This window comes from Lepisma saccharinum, chromosome 10 (genome assembly GCF_977018435.1).
Source record: "Lepisma saccharinum chromosome 10, izLepSacc3.1, whole genome shotgun sequence".
Lineage (NCBI taxonomy): Eukaryota > Metazoa > Arthropoda > Insecta > Zygentoma > Lepismatidae > Lepisma > Lepisma saccharinum.
The window spans coordinates 82039883-82055360 of NC_139238.1; the positions used below are offsets into that span (position 1 = coordinate 82039883).

Sequence of the window (15478 nt, forward strand, 5' to 3'; positions counted from 1 at the left end):
TGTGTGATCTCCTCGAACAGCTAGCACCGCTGCACATCTGTGTGGTATGGACTAGTTGAGGTGCAAAGAGAGCTTGGGGGATTTCTCGCCACTTTTCACTTCAGGCAATTTCAGCTTGGGAAGAGTTGACGTAGGTGCCATCCTACATAAAAATGCGTTTGCCAAGTGCATCCCAGACATTTTCTCTATGGGATTTAATTAATAAGTCCAGTTATCATGCTAGCCACTCCATACTATCGATTCCCTCATCCTCTGGCATGTTGTGCACTAACAGAACTCTGTCCGATGAAAATAAAAGGATCACCCATTGCATCTGTGCATGACATAGCAAGAGGTCTGAGGATCTCGTCCCCATATCTATTGGGTGCCATTTTGGGTGACGTGGAGGTCCGTACATCCCACAATTTGTATTCCAACCCACACCATCAGTCCACCACCTCCATTTTAGAATGTTTCTTGCACAAGACCAGGGTTATAGTGTGTTCCACATATCATCCAGATTAGGCACGTCTATTGTAAAGCTGGAGGCTGAACTGCGACTCATCGGAGAACACCGCTCAACCCCATTTATTTAGGCCCCAATTGCGATGTTCCTCAGCCAAGTTTCTACAGACTGAAAACTGTACAGTGATGGAACGCACACAATGATGGGCATAGAGCCCATCTTTAAGAAGGCGATTGCAGACAGTTTGAGATGACACCTGCACCCCATGCTGTTCGTCTGTTCCAATCAGTTCTTAACAAGAGGTACCTGTTGTCTCTTGCTGTTGTTGCTCGCAGAAGGCCTTAACCTTGCCTTCGTCGTACATTTATGGAACCAATTAAGGCTAGAAATGTCACTTTGAGACACTCCAAGGGCTGCAGATGGCTCTCACTGCTGCGTCTGTCCAGCTTCCATCCTTCCTATCGCTCTCCACGCCACTGATTCAGGTAAATCGCACTTTAGAAGCATTGTATCACTTGCCCACATTCCTCAATGAACTCTTACACTGTTGTTGGACTGCTACTGTCATTCTCACAGCTGCGCACTTCAGTTGTTAATTCAGATATATTGGCATTAATGCTGGGGAAATAGCCAATTGAATCCAATAATGGTATTAATTCCCATTCAACTTGTCAATTAAATTATTAAAATATTCACATATTTTAATTGGTGTAATTATTATAGTCTTAATTTTTCATCATTATTATTAATTTAGATCAGAATTTTTGTAATTGTCATTTCTAATAGTAAAAGTCACAATATTAAAATTTATCAATACTATACATTTACATCAAAGTATCTGGGGAATGATAACACACAGAAGGCAAAAAGTTTTGACATGCTATCACATATTTTCCATCTCTAGTTATCCTAACCTTACCAAAAAATCATATTAGACCCCATCCCCCCTGAGTGGTACAGACAACTTGCCTGGCTCAAGGCCTAACTGATATAAGAGCTCTTTTTGAGGTGTCGAATAATTTACAAATCTGCATGTAATATTTCCAGTTTTACATAATGCTTACAGCATATTCTGTGCATGTCCAAGAAAAAATCTGGACCCACCTATGACTGTATATACCGAGTCGCGGGTTAATGCTGGTGCTACTGTGTAAAAGAGTGGAGGGACAATATAATAAAGTCTGCACAACAAGACTTTCTTTTGCAGGTTTTGGAGTGGTCAAAACCCAACACTTACAAATGGTCAAAATTACTCCTAAAGGAGTTAAGGAGATATGGTCATTTTTGTTTGTTAATGTCTGCAGAGGAAGTCATCTTGGATGTATGATGTCACACAGACAATACGCCACAATAGTAGGCATCAGCAAAATATCACATGCAGTAATTTACCCCCTTTATATGCCAGAAGGTCAAGTAAAGTGTAAAATATGCATGGAATCCTTGCAGAAAAGGGCACAAAATACTTTCACTAGATATATCTCCATAACAGTGCGAGAAATGAAAAAACTGTAAGAATCAATTTTTTTCCTTTTTCAATTCTGAACAAAGCATGTATCTTTAAAAAAAAATCCAAAACCACTATTAAAGGAGTTATGATGGATTTTCTTAGTTAGTGCATGAAGCAGTAGCCATCTTGGATTTATGACGTCACACAGGCCTTCTGCCATAATTGCAGGCAAAACACCTGGTAGTACATTATTGTTACCACACTAGCAACGTATTACCGGTAGTCATATATTCCCTTCATTCAAAAACCCACGGGATTACAAATGCCCCTGGACTATAACACCACTTTCAGATTTTCATCATAAAAACAACCCACAGATGTTTGTCCTGCCATGAATTTTGAAAAGCATCAACATTCTTTGTTTCTCATTCACTTGGTATTATAAAATCATGATCCCCGAATTATTTGAATATGAACCTGGTAAATCAGTAGTAGTTGATTTCCAAACTAAATGTAAAAATCTATGGTATCGGAACACTGAATGAGAAAAAGTGCACACCATCAATGCATCCTCATTTTTCAAAAAAATCTGTTATTTACTGATTTCAATAAGCAGTCTAAGAATCAGGATAACAAATGTATAATATTAATAAGAATAACATTAAGACAAATTATTGGGTGGGCTCGTGCCCTACGATCCCATTTAAGTTGGCAACACTGAATATCTGTGACATAGTTGCACTGAAAATGTTCAGTTTGTTTTATTCCAGGATGGGACATGTGATCTTGTGATCTACACGACAATGTCCTGGAAAGTAAATTCCATGCCATTTATGTTTGAATGGCATATTATCGTTTGTTGACAATGGACACAGAAGGGGAACAAGGAGTGGATATCAAGATTTGCATTACACTGAGAAAGTCAGTCACTGAAACTGTGCAGCTTTCAGCACCTTCCACTACTCTAATCAAGCCATGGCCTGTGAGGTTTTAGAACTCTTATTTATCTTGGAAAACTCTGAAGAATCAATCACTCAATAGTCACAGTGTTCATGTGATAAGAGCATGAAAATGTTCCTTGGGTATCCCTAACATATACTTCCCTCCCACTCAAACTTTTACATTTCATTCAGCAGAAAGAAACATTTTAAAACTGTTTTTACACATTCAGTTGATAAACTTTCGAGTTTTCAAAGAAGAAAAAAGCTGGGGTGGGGCAATTGTTCTCCCCTTCTTTCTCTTTGTTTTACCATGGGTCTTTGGTGCAACAACTACTGTTCACAATCTGCAATGCTTGTGTACACAATAATTTCCCCTGCTGAAAACTGTGTGTATGTGTGTTACAATGTTCGGAAATCTTACACACACACTGTCCAGAACATCTGTTTTTTTTCCACCATCCTCATTGTCTCAACCAAATAATTTTCATTCTGTACATCGCTACATTAATATTATCCAAGAATAGCATAGCAACCACCACAAAAAAATATACATACACACACACAGATATACATACATACTATCTGGATTCCAGATAGCAAAAAGATCCAGATTTGGCCATCCCTAATATACTGGTCAAAAAAAGTTTTGCATATTGCAAGTTTTTCATATTCTGCATCACTGACGCCACAAATCTCCAGGCCAATTCAACACACAAAAGAGCCAGTACATGTCTGTGTCCAGGTTTTGAAGCATGTTTCATGTTTTAACCTCGTGATTCACCTACCGATTGTCTCGCAGTTCATGAGAAGGGGAAGTATAAAGCACTGGATGTCTCAAGGAAGGTTGTAATGGTTGTCATGGTGTGAGTTTACCTTTTAGAAATGTCACGAAACACACTTTCGGCAGTGGATAGAATCAGAATAGTGGATTTACTACAGGAAGGTATGAAGCAAGTGGATGTAACACATCGGGTAGGCTGTAATCAAAGTGACGTTTCTAGAGTGTGGAAAAAATTCCAGGAGACCCATTCAATAGCAGATTGGCTCAGAGAAGGAAGACCACACAAAAGAATGGCTGCACAAGACAGGTATATCTGTATTTCTGCGCACAGATGTCCTACGTCCACAGCAACCCAATTCCAGAAGGAGCTCTGTGAGGCCTCAGAGATCATGGTGTCCACCCAAATGGTGCAAAACTGACTGCATGATATAGGGATTCATGCCCGTCGACCTTTGAAGGTTCCCCGACTCACTGCATGACATAGGAGACTACGCATAAGATGGGCTAGACAACATGAAAACTGGACCGGGGAACAGTGGTCGCAAACACTGTTTACAGTTGAATTCTGCTCCAAATGACAACACTATACGTGTCTGGAGAGCAAATGGACAGCATTTTAATGAGTCATTCATGGTGGAGTGGTTCGGTACTCTTCTGGGCAGGAATCATGTTTGTTCGTCGGATGCTATTACTTCACATACAGGTTACTATGGATGCACAGACATACGAGGACAGTGTTCTTCGACGCGTCGTTAGGGCATTTTCACAGAATGTTTGTGCAGGATTCAAGTTGGTGGACGATAATCCCGTCCTCACCATACCTGTTCAGTGGACCTTTTTCATTGAAGGCATGCAATCCATTGGATGGACTGGCCAGCAGTCTCCCCCGATATGTATTGTATCGAACATGTCTGGCACCTTCTGAAATGTGCCATTGCAAACCACCCTCACCCATAACAAACCCTACGTGATCTGATACACACTGCCATTCAGAAATGGGAAAATCTTCCACAATATGCATTGGATAACCTGGTTTTCAGCGTGCCCCATCATGTTCGAGAACGTCTATGTGTTCGTAGAGGCCACACACGTTACTGAACAGACGGTGAGGGGTTTCTTATAGGTTTACTCACCTTGGTAATTGGTGATCTTTTTGTTGCATCTTACTTTTGTTAGGAAAACAACTTTGTTTCTTTGGTTACATCTTTCAGAATTTTCTTTAACTATGTTTTGTGTTTTGTACTTTCATTGCCCTAGTTAGAGGTATCGACATGTGTGGCTTCTGTGATGCAGAAAATAAAAAAAATTGTTATATGCAAAACCTTTTTGACCAGTGTATATAATACATACATACATACACATACACAATGAAGGTTAAGTCGGCCCCCGTGACGTAGTGGTTAGCACGTCGCGCTACAATGCCAGGAGTCTTGCGTTCGAATCCCAGCCTGGGCATGGATGTTTGTGAGTATTCATTCATCAATTTCATCATATCATCACTCATCTCCATCTTCGCAAATTAGCCAAAAGTGGCAGAAAAAGCTAAGAAAAATAAAGTAAATCAATAAAATAATAATAAAACACTGAAGGTTAAATTATACTATGTTTATTTTACATTTTTTCAGGCTCTGAAGCTTAATGTAGCTTCAATGGAGGAGACTACAATTGGGCAAATGATTAATTTATTAGCGAATGATGCTGTTCGCTTTGATCAAGTTGGAGTCCATTTCCATTCCATTTGGGTAGGCCCTGTTGAAGTGTCGGCTGTTTCATATTTATTGTACAGAGAAATGGGAATTTCATGCTTCAGTGGAATTGCCTTTCTGCTACTTATTGTGCCTTTGCAAGGTAACTTACTGTCGATATCTATTTTAACCAATTCATAACTCTGAGTACAAGAGGTAGTAGTACAAGGTGATTCCCTCACTACAGGCCCTAAACCTTTCTCTATAAAACTGCCATTTACTTAAAGTTTTATTTGAAAATTTCTATGCACGTACCTTGAACAATATAAAACAGGATCTACTCATATCCGATGCTGAAAATGGTCCCCTTCCACATGCAAACACTCTTGTACAATTCTCTCCAAATACTGGAATACTTTTCTTAAAGCAGCGTCGGTAATGGCTTCAATCTCTTGATGTATAGCTTCAGGGCTGCGATTGTGCAGGGTTTATTTCTATATACTTTTTCCTTCAATAAGTTCCAAAGAAAGAAGTCAGGTGGGGTGAGATCGAGAGATCTTGGTGGCCAAAGATTTTTTGAGATAATTCAGTCTCCAAAAAAACTTAATTTCTGTCATGCTGACGTTTTAAGTGTGACATGTCGCCACAACGTCTTGTTGGAAATATCCATCAGTTAGTTCATCATCTGTTAACTGATTGACAAACTCAGTGAATATTCCCAGGTAGACTTCCATGTTAACCGTTTGCAAAAAAATAGGGCCTATAATTTGCCTACGAGACACTCCACACCACAATACAATTTTCTGAGAATGAAAAGGCGTTTCATGTATTGCACGAGGATTTTCTTCTGCCCATATACACGTGTTTTCAGAGTTAATGTAGCCACTCAGATGATGCTTCATCCGTAAACCAAGTGAGGTCTAAAATCCCAGGATTCTGAATAAGAAAATTTTGAAACCATAAACAAAACCGCACATGTTTTTCATGGTCTGTCAGTTGCAATTCTTGAACACATGACACACGGTAAGTGTGTAATTTTGATTTTTTTGCAGCTTTTTGACACGTGGAATATGGGAGATTAGTTTCTTGGGGAAGTCTTCACAATGATTTTGATGGTGATGCCAGTAATCGCTCCTTTACATCCTGTTTTGTCTCTTCGACATTTTTCGGCCTCCTGAATGTTGTGTGACAAGACTTCCCATTGTCTCTAACTTTCTTTCCAATTTCTGGATACAACACTTTGAAGGTTCAAGTCTCACATGAAATTCAGTCTAAAATGCCCTTTGACATGAAATGAACCAGTTTGCCAGTATTTACGAACGAGGAACACACGGTCTTCGATTGTGTACATTGTAATCCCTATACATTCGAGCCAACACTACCAAGATGAATTGTCGCAGAACAAAACAAATGAAGGTCACTGGAAGAGTCCAAACCTATTGCAAGGGGTTAGATCCTGTTTTGCATTGTTCAAGGTATATGCATACAAAATTTCAAGACAAACTTTGAGAAAATGGCAGTTTTATAGACAAAAGTTTGGGGCCTCTAGCGAGGGAATCACCCGTTATTTGTTTGACTTGAAATTATAGTTTCGCTGGATGGAAGTCAGAAATGTTTATTTTTATTAACCTGCTGTTACTCATGGGTGAGCGCTGCGCTCACTTTCATTTTCAAATGTTTGTAATTCGAACTTCATGGATGTGTGAGAGCCAAGGTCTCATCTACCTTCCCTTCAGCGTATCTCCTTTAATAAAATATCACAATTCGAAAAGAGAGTCATCGCTAATGCTCTCCGAGTCATCTTTGTTTCAGTTGTGCTGTAAACGCAAGAAGAAGAAGGCACGGTGCTCACCTGCGAGCAACTGTATTTTTGCCAGGTAATGAATTACAATAGATTTTATTTTCTTCTTAAAGAAAGTAAGTGAAGCATTAAAATATGTATTATTTATAAACAAAATGCACATATACTGCATAAGATTCCTGATCTGAGTCACATTTAATAAACAAAATCATTACAAATACAAAAATATGCAAGTATCGACATGACAGATCCAACCGCTAGTAATTCCAGGTTAGGAATGCTATTTATGGGTTTGCTGATTTATTGGCATGCACATATGCCTCTAGGGCCTCTAACTGGTCACTGCTGGGTTACTCTCGATAGGACTTCTCAGGTCAGACTTCCGAGTAACATATGACCAGACAGTGACTGGTCATTGGTGTGGAATTTAGTACTGTTCTGTATGTAATGAAAATGTAAAGGAATACTTTTCTTATAACTTGGTTTTATTACTGTTTTTTTGCACAGTTACAGATGTACTCAACTAGGGATAAGGTTCTCAGTAAAACACTAAAATGCTGACCAAGGTAATATTTATTGTAAAATAAGACACTATAAATGTAATGTTTCAACCCTGTAACAGGGTCTTCTTCGAAGATTCACAATCAATTATTTATAAAGTTGTTTAATTTATTGTGAATTTTTGTCTGAAGAAGACCCTGTTACAGGATGGAAATGTTACATTTATTGTGTCTTATTTCACAATAAATTTTGCCTTCGTCAGCATTTTAGTGTTTTATTAAAAATGCAAACATGGCTTAATAGTGTTGCCAAGGTTCTCAGGTGCAGATTTGTTTATAACTACATATCTGGTAACCCTTCCAAGATCACTCCATGGTTACTTTCATATCGCAGGAACTTCGTCCGTCGACAGCTGGTTTATGAAGTGCCATTGTATCAGTTTGTGTTGGTGTAAACCCGAATATAGCAGCTTAACACTTTCAGATTAGTAGAACTGTCATATTATCCTTTTGGCAACCAAAAAAAGTAGACGATAGAAATTACATATTTGGCTATTTTTGTAGTAAATGTTTGTTTACATAAATCCTTGACAACTTGATTGCTGTTTACATTTCTCCATGGTTCATCAGAATCACATCATGTAATTTTGCAATTTTCAATTTCTACATCAAAAACTTAATCTTGCAAATAGTATACCTTTTTCAAAGATTTTTACAGGTCCAAATAAAGATGCAATTATTTTGTTCCAAAACGTAGATCGAAAACATTCCTAGAACAAATCATATCTACAGATAATTCAACATTTACTTACAAAGCATTACAAACACTAACTTGCTGACCAAGGCAGTTTATTAATGTATAAAAACACTCTTAACATGTAACGTTTCAACCCTGTATCAGGTCTTCCTCAGACAAAGAACTAAATTTTTTTTTTCGTCTGAGGAAGACCCTGATACAGAGTTGAAACGTTACATGTTAAATGTTTTTATATCTTAATAAACTGCCTTGGTCAGCATCTTAGTGTTTTTAATATGGAAACAAGGCTTAATTATATTAAAACATTACATATCAGAATTGAGTGAAGCGACACAATATGGCATTCAGTAAACTTGCCAAAAATTAATCCACATTTGATACAGCATTTCCATAAGTAGAGTGCAACTTGCTTCCAAGTCGTTTGTTATTATGTCCAATGCTCAAAATGGGGAGATTATATCCCCACAGCTAGAAAAATTTACCCAAAGTAACCACCTTTTCATTGTCACCATATTGAACCATACTATACATCCAACAACTATTTTCAAATGTCAAGACCCCCCCCCCCCCCCATTATCAATTTTAATCTCAGACTGGCTTTGCTTATGAATATAAGAAGAAAAAGTTTTAAAAAAATGTCCCTTTGGCATGCACTGAAGAATTCATCTAGGAGCTGTAGAGGTAGGGCTTCATGAATTCTCAACCTTAACCATAGATGAAGTGGTGTGAATGGCATTATGCTCGGACTACCATCACTTATACAATAGAAGTAACATTATCAAAAGTCTAAGGGTTACTTTACAATACTTAAATCCTTAATTGAAATTTTGTAATGTGGTGGAGCTAAATTTGGCAACTCTGTTTCCAACTAATTATCATTGATTGTGTGTAATTTGTGTCCAAGAAACAAAAAGTAACTGTAAAAGTAACATACAGTAACTTTTCTAGTACCATTAAGCCGACCTCTGTGGCAGAGTGTTTAGCGCAGCATGCTACAACGCCAGGGGTCTGGGTTTGAATCCCACCCTTGGTATGGGTGTTCCTTGTAAGAGTCCCTTTATCAATTCATCATATCATCACTTATCTTCATCTTCAAACCAGACAAAAGTGGCAAAGTAAAATAAACCTAATGAAATCAAGTACCAGTACCTGTAACTCAGTTATTTTTTTTAATTTTGAACCAAGTTACTATAACCGGAACTTGATTACTTTAAAAAGTAATGTTCCAAAAACTTTTTAATTCCCTGAAATTTAAAGTTCTGTTTATTAATGCATTTAATTAGTGATTCTATGTCCTCCAGACTATTGTAAAGTATGTGTGTGAGATACATTTTTTTTTTAATTTGTAATAATATGTATTGAATAGTGAATTTGTGCTGGCAGCCGACCTCCATGGTGGAGTGGTTAGCACAGCATGCTATAACACGAGAGAACCTGGGTTCAAATCCCAGCATGGGTGTTCTTTGTAAGTGTTCCTTCATCAATTTCATCACATCATCACTCATTCTCATCTTCGCAATTAACCAAAAGTGGCAGAATTGCGAAGTAAAATAAAGCAAATCAGTCAATCATAATTAATGCTGGTGTACACAAAATATTTGTATTTTTTAAAAAAATGAAGTGGTTTTCTTTTAGTTGCATTAGTTTTATTCTTGTTTTATCATGAATGCTATGTAAATTGAATTCATTGTCCTATATTTCAGCCTGGTTTGGGAAAATGATATCTGGGTTACGTTACGAAGCAGCTATGCGAACAGATGAAAGAGTGCGTTTGATAAGTGAAGTACTTTTCGGTCTGGAGGTTATCAAAATGTACGCTTGGGAAAAACCTTTTGTTGATCTTGCGTACAAAGCTAGGAAGTAAGTTTTATCCTTTTATTAAATCTCATTTATAACATTCTTTAAATTTTAATTATAATCTTGGTAGTTTCATGATTCATTATTGACAGCTTCTTTTTATTTCTGTTAAATTTACTACATTGTTATAAATGTAACATTAATCAAACAAGAATAAGTGTCCGATGAAGGGAGTGTGTGTTCTTCCGAAACGTTACATTGAAAATTGTGTTTACGTGCTGTAAGAACCCCTAAAGTACAAGAGAAATAATACATATCAAACTAAAAGAGTTTTGCTTTAAAATATACAAATTTCACATGTGGTGATCATTTAATCACAGAATTCATTTCTCCCTATAATGTTCTTGCAAGAACAGAGAAAATTATGCATTTTGCATAGTTCCTAGGATATTTAGTCTACAAAAGTGTAGTATCAGTGACTAAAATTACAACCAATACTTTCCAATACCAATACATACACCAACATACCATACATACATGCATACACACACACACTTTATATATGTATGTGCATACAGTGGAACCTCGCTTTTACGTTCCCGGATTTTACCTTTTCCAGCATTCTAAGTTATTTCACCTTGGTCCGCTGGAAACCATTATATATATATATATATATATATATATATATATATATATATATATATATATATATATATATTGTGTATATATGTATGTATACCAGGTGGTTATAATTAAAGTGACGCTGTTCAGATTGGTACAGCACAGGCTGTAATGAGAGTAACAGTCGGAAACTTCGTAGATATGCTAATGAAGCAATGCGCTCACAAATTGTGCAAAAAAAAAAGTTCCAATTCTCACCATCAGGGTAAAAAATGTTGCTGTAAGCAGTCAAAACGTGGTATAGTTACAGGAAAAAGGCAGGAAAGATCAAACACATGAGAACAATGGTTCAGGCATGTTTATTAGGAACTATGGTTACAAGAACTGTTCAATATGGCCTCCCAATTGAGCAACATGCTGCATTCGTAACACGGCATGGTCGACAGTTGCTCGCAGAATGTCTGGTGAAATCTGAGCGACATGCCGTTGTATGCTAGCCTTCAGATCAGGCAGAGACTGGACATGTCGCTCATAGACACGATCTTTTAAATATCCCCACAGCCAGAAGTCAAATGGATTAAGGTCGGGGAATCTGGAAGGCTATGCATCTGGAAACTACCTAGAGGTGATGCGGTCATTAGTGAAGGTTCCTCGCAGCAAATCTTTCACGTGGCAAGCGACATGTGCTGTTGCCCCATCTTGCATGAAAATGGTGGTGTGTTCACAGTTCCGTTGTTGCAAAGCTGGAATCATGTGTTGCACAAGGAGGTCCCTATAACATTCATATGTCACTGTACACCTAACAGGCCCTCGAGGTGTCATCTCCCCAAAGAAAAACGGACCAAGAATGAAGGAGCTAATGAACCCACACCAAGCAGTCACGTAAACTGAGTGCACAACATGTGGACGAGTGGAACCCCATATGTGACAGTTCTGAGTATTCACTGCACCGTCCAGAGTAAAATGCGCCTCGTCAGTCCACAGAATATTCCCCGACCACATGCCAAAAACCGATGGGCAAACTCACGGCGTTGTAAAATATCTTGGGGTTTCAATTGGTGCACAGTTTGAATCTTGTAGGGATACCAGTCTAAAATGCACCTCAAAACCTTGCAAACTGTTGACCAGGGGAGTGACAATTCATGTGTTACAGCTCTAGCATTGGTTTCAGAAGTTAAGGCAGGTGCTGCATGGTCAGCTACAGCTACAGCAACTTCGTCCACAACTTCCACGGGGATGGGCTGCCTTCCTCTCCCTGGTGCAACACCCAATTCACCTGTTTCCTCGAATTTCTTCATCTTCTTCAGCCCATTAATTGACATGGGCTCTCTTCTCAGCCCTTTCTGTTGGCGATATTTCCGCAGTGCAGCATTGCTATTGCTCCCATTCTGGTAAAAACAACTTCACTAGCAGTGCACAGTCTTTCTTCGCAATAGCCATTGCTTTTTACACTGAAAAATTCAAACTTTTAATGTTCGGCGAACATTCACATCACTAAAGGAAAAAAAGCAAACATCACCAACAACAACCAGGGAGCTCACACAATGGTTAGGCAATATCACTGACTTTGACGTCAGAGTTACGGCAAATTCCATGTTTTGACTGCTTACAGCGCCATTTTTTTACCCTGGTGGCAAGAATTGGAACTTTTTTTTTTTTTTTGCATAATTCGCAAGCGCATTGCTTCATTAGCATATCTATGAAGTACATAAAAGATGGGAGAAGGCCCAAGTACTAGCCATGAGTGGAACCACATCCCCTGGCCTGAACAAGTGCACCTAGTAACATTCCCCATTTCCAATCCGTCACCTCAATTGCTACCTCTCTCCCACATTGCACCCCCTCTCACATTGCACCATTCTACTCGCAGTTTTCAACAAACCTGTTGAGGGAACTACTTTTTTCTTGCACCATCCATAACTTTGATCCGGACCTGGCAACTATGCAGATCAAACTCCTACTTTTCTTTCTGTCATCTTCCTTTCTTCTGCATCTGAAGATGCAGCCCCAAAAGTTTTAATGTGAACAACGTGTATGAGTGTTTCCTTTTTTACTTTATTACTTGTTATTTAGCCCTTGTGGCCCTCCTTCCTTTCATACTGTAAATGGAAGGTAGGATGCCCAAAAGGGCTGTATATGAAAGAGAAGGAAAAAGGAAACACTCATCCGACATTGGGATAGTTTTTAACCTTGGGCAGTTGCATTGGTGATCAGGCAGGTCATTGGTTGTGGGTGAAAGAATATTGTGGACCAGAATGTTTTGGACATTGCTTGGAAACAACCCTGGTCTTGTTGGGAAAGATATTTCTGGTGTCAGAATCACTGTGAAGAACTTTTCCAGTGTCTGTTGACAGTGTCCTTCAAATATTTCCATAACAGGTCTTCTTCTGTCACTCACCACTTAGCCCTCTCCAGTACATCAGAATGCACACCCCAAGTACCAATGAAGTTTTTTTATAGTTTTCCTATCTTTCGGTGCCTTGCACGTTATTTACTCATATATAGTTCGGAAAATTTCTTTTTAAAAGGTAACTAGTTACAATTACTTGCTTAAAAAAGCAACAGAGTTACAGATATTCATTTTAAAAGGTAACTCAGTAACTTCAAAAGTAACTGTAAGTTACTTTCTGCTGGAAATTTTCTTGCAACTAAATTACACAAATCGATCATTAATTGTAATAAAATAATTTGTGAAGATTTACATGTGCTTTACTTATATTACTGGTACATAATATAAGTCTTTGTTTATTTATATTTATTATAAAGTAAAGTAAAGTGCTCCACTGTGCTTTGCACTAGGCCATGAAGACATAGGGGTATACACACTTTCTTGATCAAAGCCGAAGGTGGAGGTGGTGTGATCAGCACCATGCCCCTGCCTGCCTTTACTCCCCAGAGTTTCCTCTAGGTGCCCATTTTTTATACGACACTGGGTGTGTGCTGGAGTCACTTGAAGAGGTGGAAAAAATCTCAGTTCTCCCCCACTGGAGATCGAACCCGGGTCCCGCATGGTAATTAGATGCCCAAATGACTTTTTTTTAGGAATACCCGTAAGTGGTAGTATTCCCCATCTTTCACTTTTTCTTCAATTTTTACTTTTTCCAATTTTCTCTAATTTATCTATATTCTCATTGGGACAATCTCAATCGTCCATGTCCGACCCGGGATTCAAACCCTGAACCCCTGGCATTGTAGCAAGCTATGATAACCACTCTGCAACTGAGGTCGACCAACGACTGAGCTACCACGACTCATACATTTATATTTATTATCGTTATTGTATTTAAAGAATGTCCATTGGGGGAAATTCTAGAAACACAAAAAAAAAAGCATGATTTTATACAATCTAACATACCGGTTTATCTCACTCATTGCTCATGCATATGTCTCTTTGAATCCACTAGAGGGATGAAAGAGGGTACCTCAACAATTTACAGGGTAACATACGTCGAACCACATTTCCATTTCATGAGTCACTTAACTTCAAAAGAAGCTTCATACTATGAGAATGAGAGACGCAGTAATAGATCATGCAAGTACTCATGTTTTCCGCAAAGCTGCTTTAAGTAACGACACAACAAATTCCAACGAGGATGGTAGCAGTGGCTACCAAAATTAATAGAAAGAAAGTTATTTAAAACAGCTATGCGGAAAACGTGAGTACCTGAATTTCAAAGGAAGCATTATACAATTATTATTTTTAAAATATGGGACATCATTTTTTTTAATAGTTGATGAAAAGTTGCTGATTTAATTTTGTATCCTGACAAAAGAAAAGTTCGAGGCCACTTTACTATCAGAACAGCTGAAGTGACTGGGTCACACTCCCACCAGAGAACTAGTCTGCGACCTATTGAATGCAAGGCGATAGTAATAGACACTAAAATATCTATGAGGTCCATTACTGTGTACATAATTTTATAATTCATTTTTGTTTTGGAACTGATCTGGTGTTGAATGATTATGTATGAGCTGAGCTTTAAAACATTATCCACTTACCAAGATACGAGTTCATATAGAATATCTTCTAACAAGAGAGATCTGTTCTGCATAAAGGGTGTGTAAGAGAAATAAATTTGTTCTACAATTTCAAGTGTTTATGAACCAGAAAATGATAAAAATGATAATGTAGTACCCTATAATTGTGCATTATCAATGAAGGTGAAAATTACATTTTAACTTACCCCTTCAGTTCTCTCAGATGATTACATAAACATGCATGAATGATGGCTAGCATCTTCCTGATTCGTTCGCTTGCAACTTGAATGTTGTAATTCACTTTTGTGTCAAAAACAATAGTGCTTATTATTATTACTATTATTGCATCCAAAGTAAAGATCTGTCCCATCTGTCATTTCAGGAAATTGGGTTCTCATTTACATCTTAAACGAATAGCACTTACCAAAAATATATTACTTTCTTCAAAATTTCCAGAAATGCTGAATAATCATAAATAGGTGAATTCTAACCGGAAATATTTTGACTTCCATTTTTCAATTATCAGGAACCGAGATAAATGAAATCACATACAAACAATTACACCACAGAGGAACAAACTACAGAAACAAGAGACACTTCACAGCACACAACTGACAATGGCAAACTGACAGAAATAGGAAAGAATTCTACTCCTAGAAGCTTATCTTCCTGCTTCTGGGAAATCTACCCCCCTTCCGAGATATGTATATCGCTTTGAAATTTAG

General features: G+C 37.9%; 1 protein-coding gene across 1 annotated transcript in view; it reads left to right on the forward strand.

The window, feature by feature from the left end:
• LOC145994405 (ATP-binding cassette sub-family C member 4-like) overlaps nucleotides 1–15478 on the forward strand; it is a 123802-nt gene that overhangs the window by 24644 nt on the left and 83680 nt on the right. The window contains exons 5-6 of the mRNA XM_083130528.1: nucleotides 5240–5462; nucleotides 10061–10217. Of these exons, the coding sequence (XP_082986654.1) occupies nucleotides 5240–5462; nucleotides 10061–10217 (380 nt within the window). The remainder of the gene's footprint in view (nucleotides 1–5239; nucleotides 5463–10060; nucleotides 10218–15478) is intronic.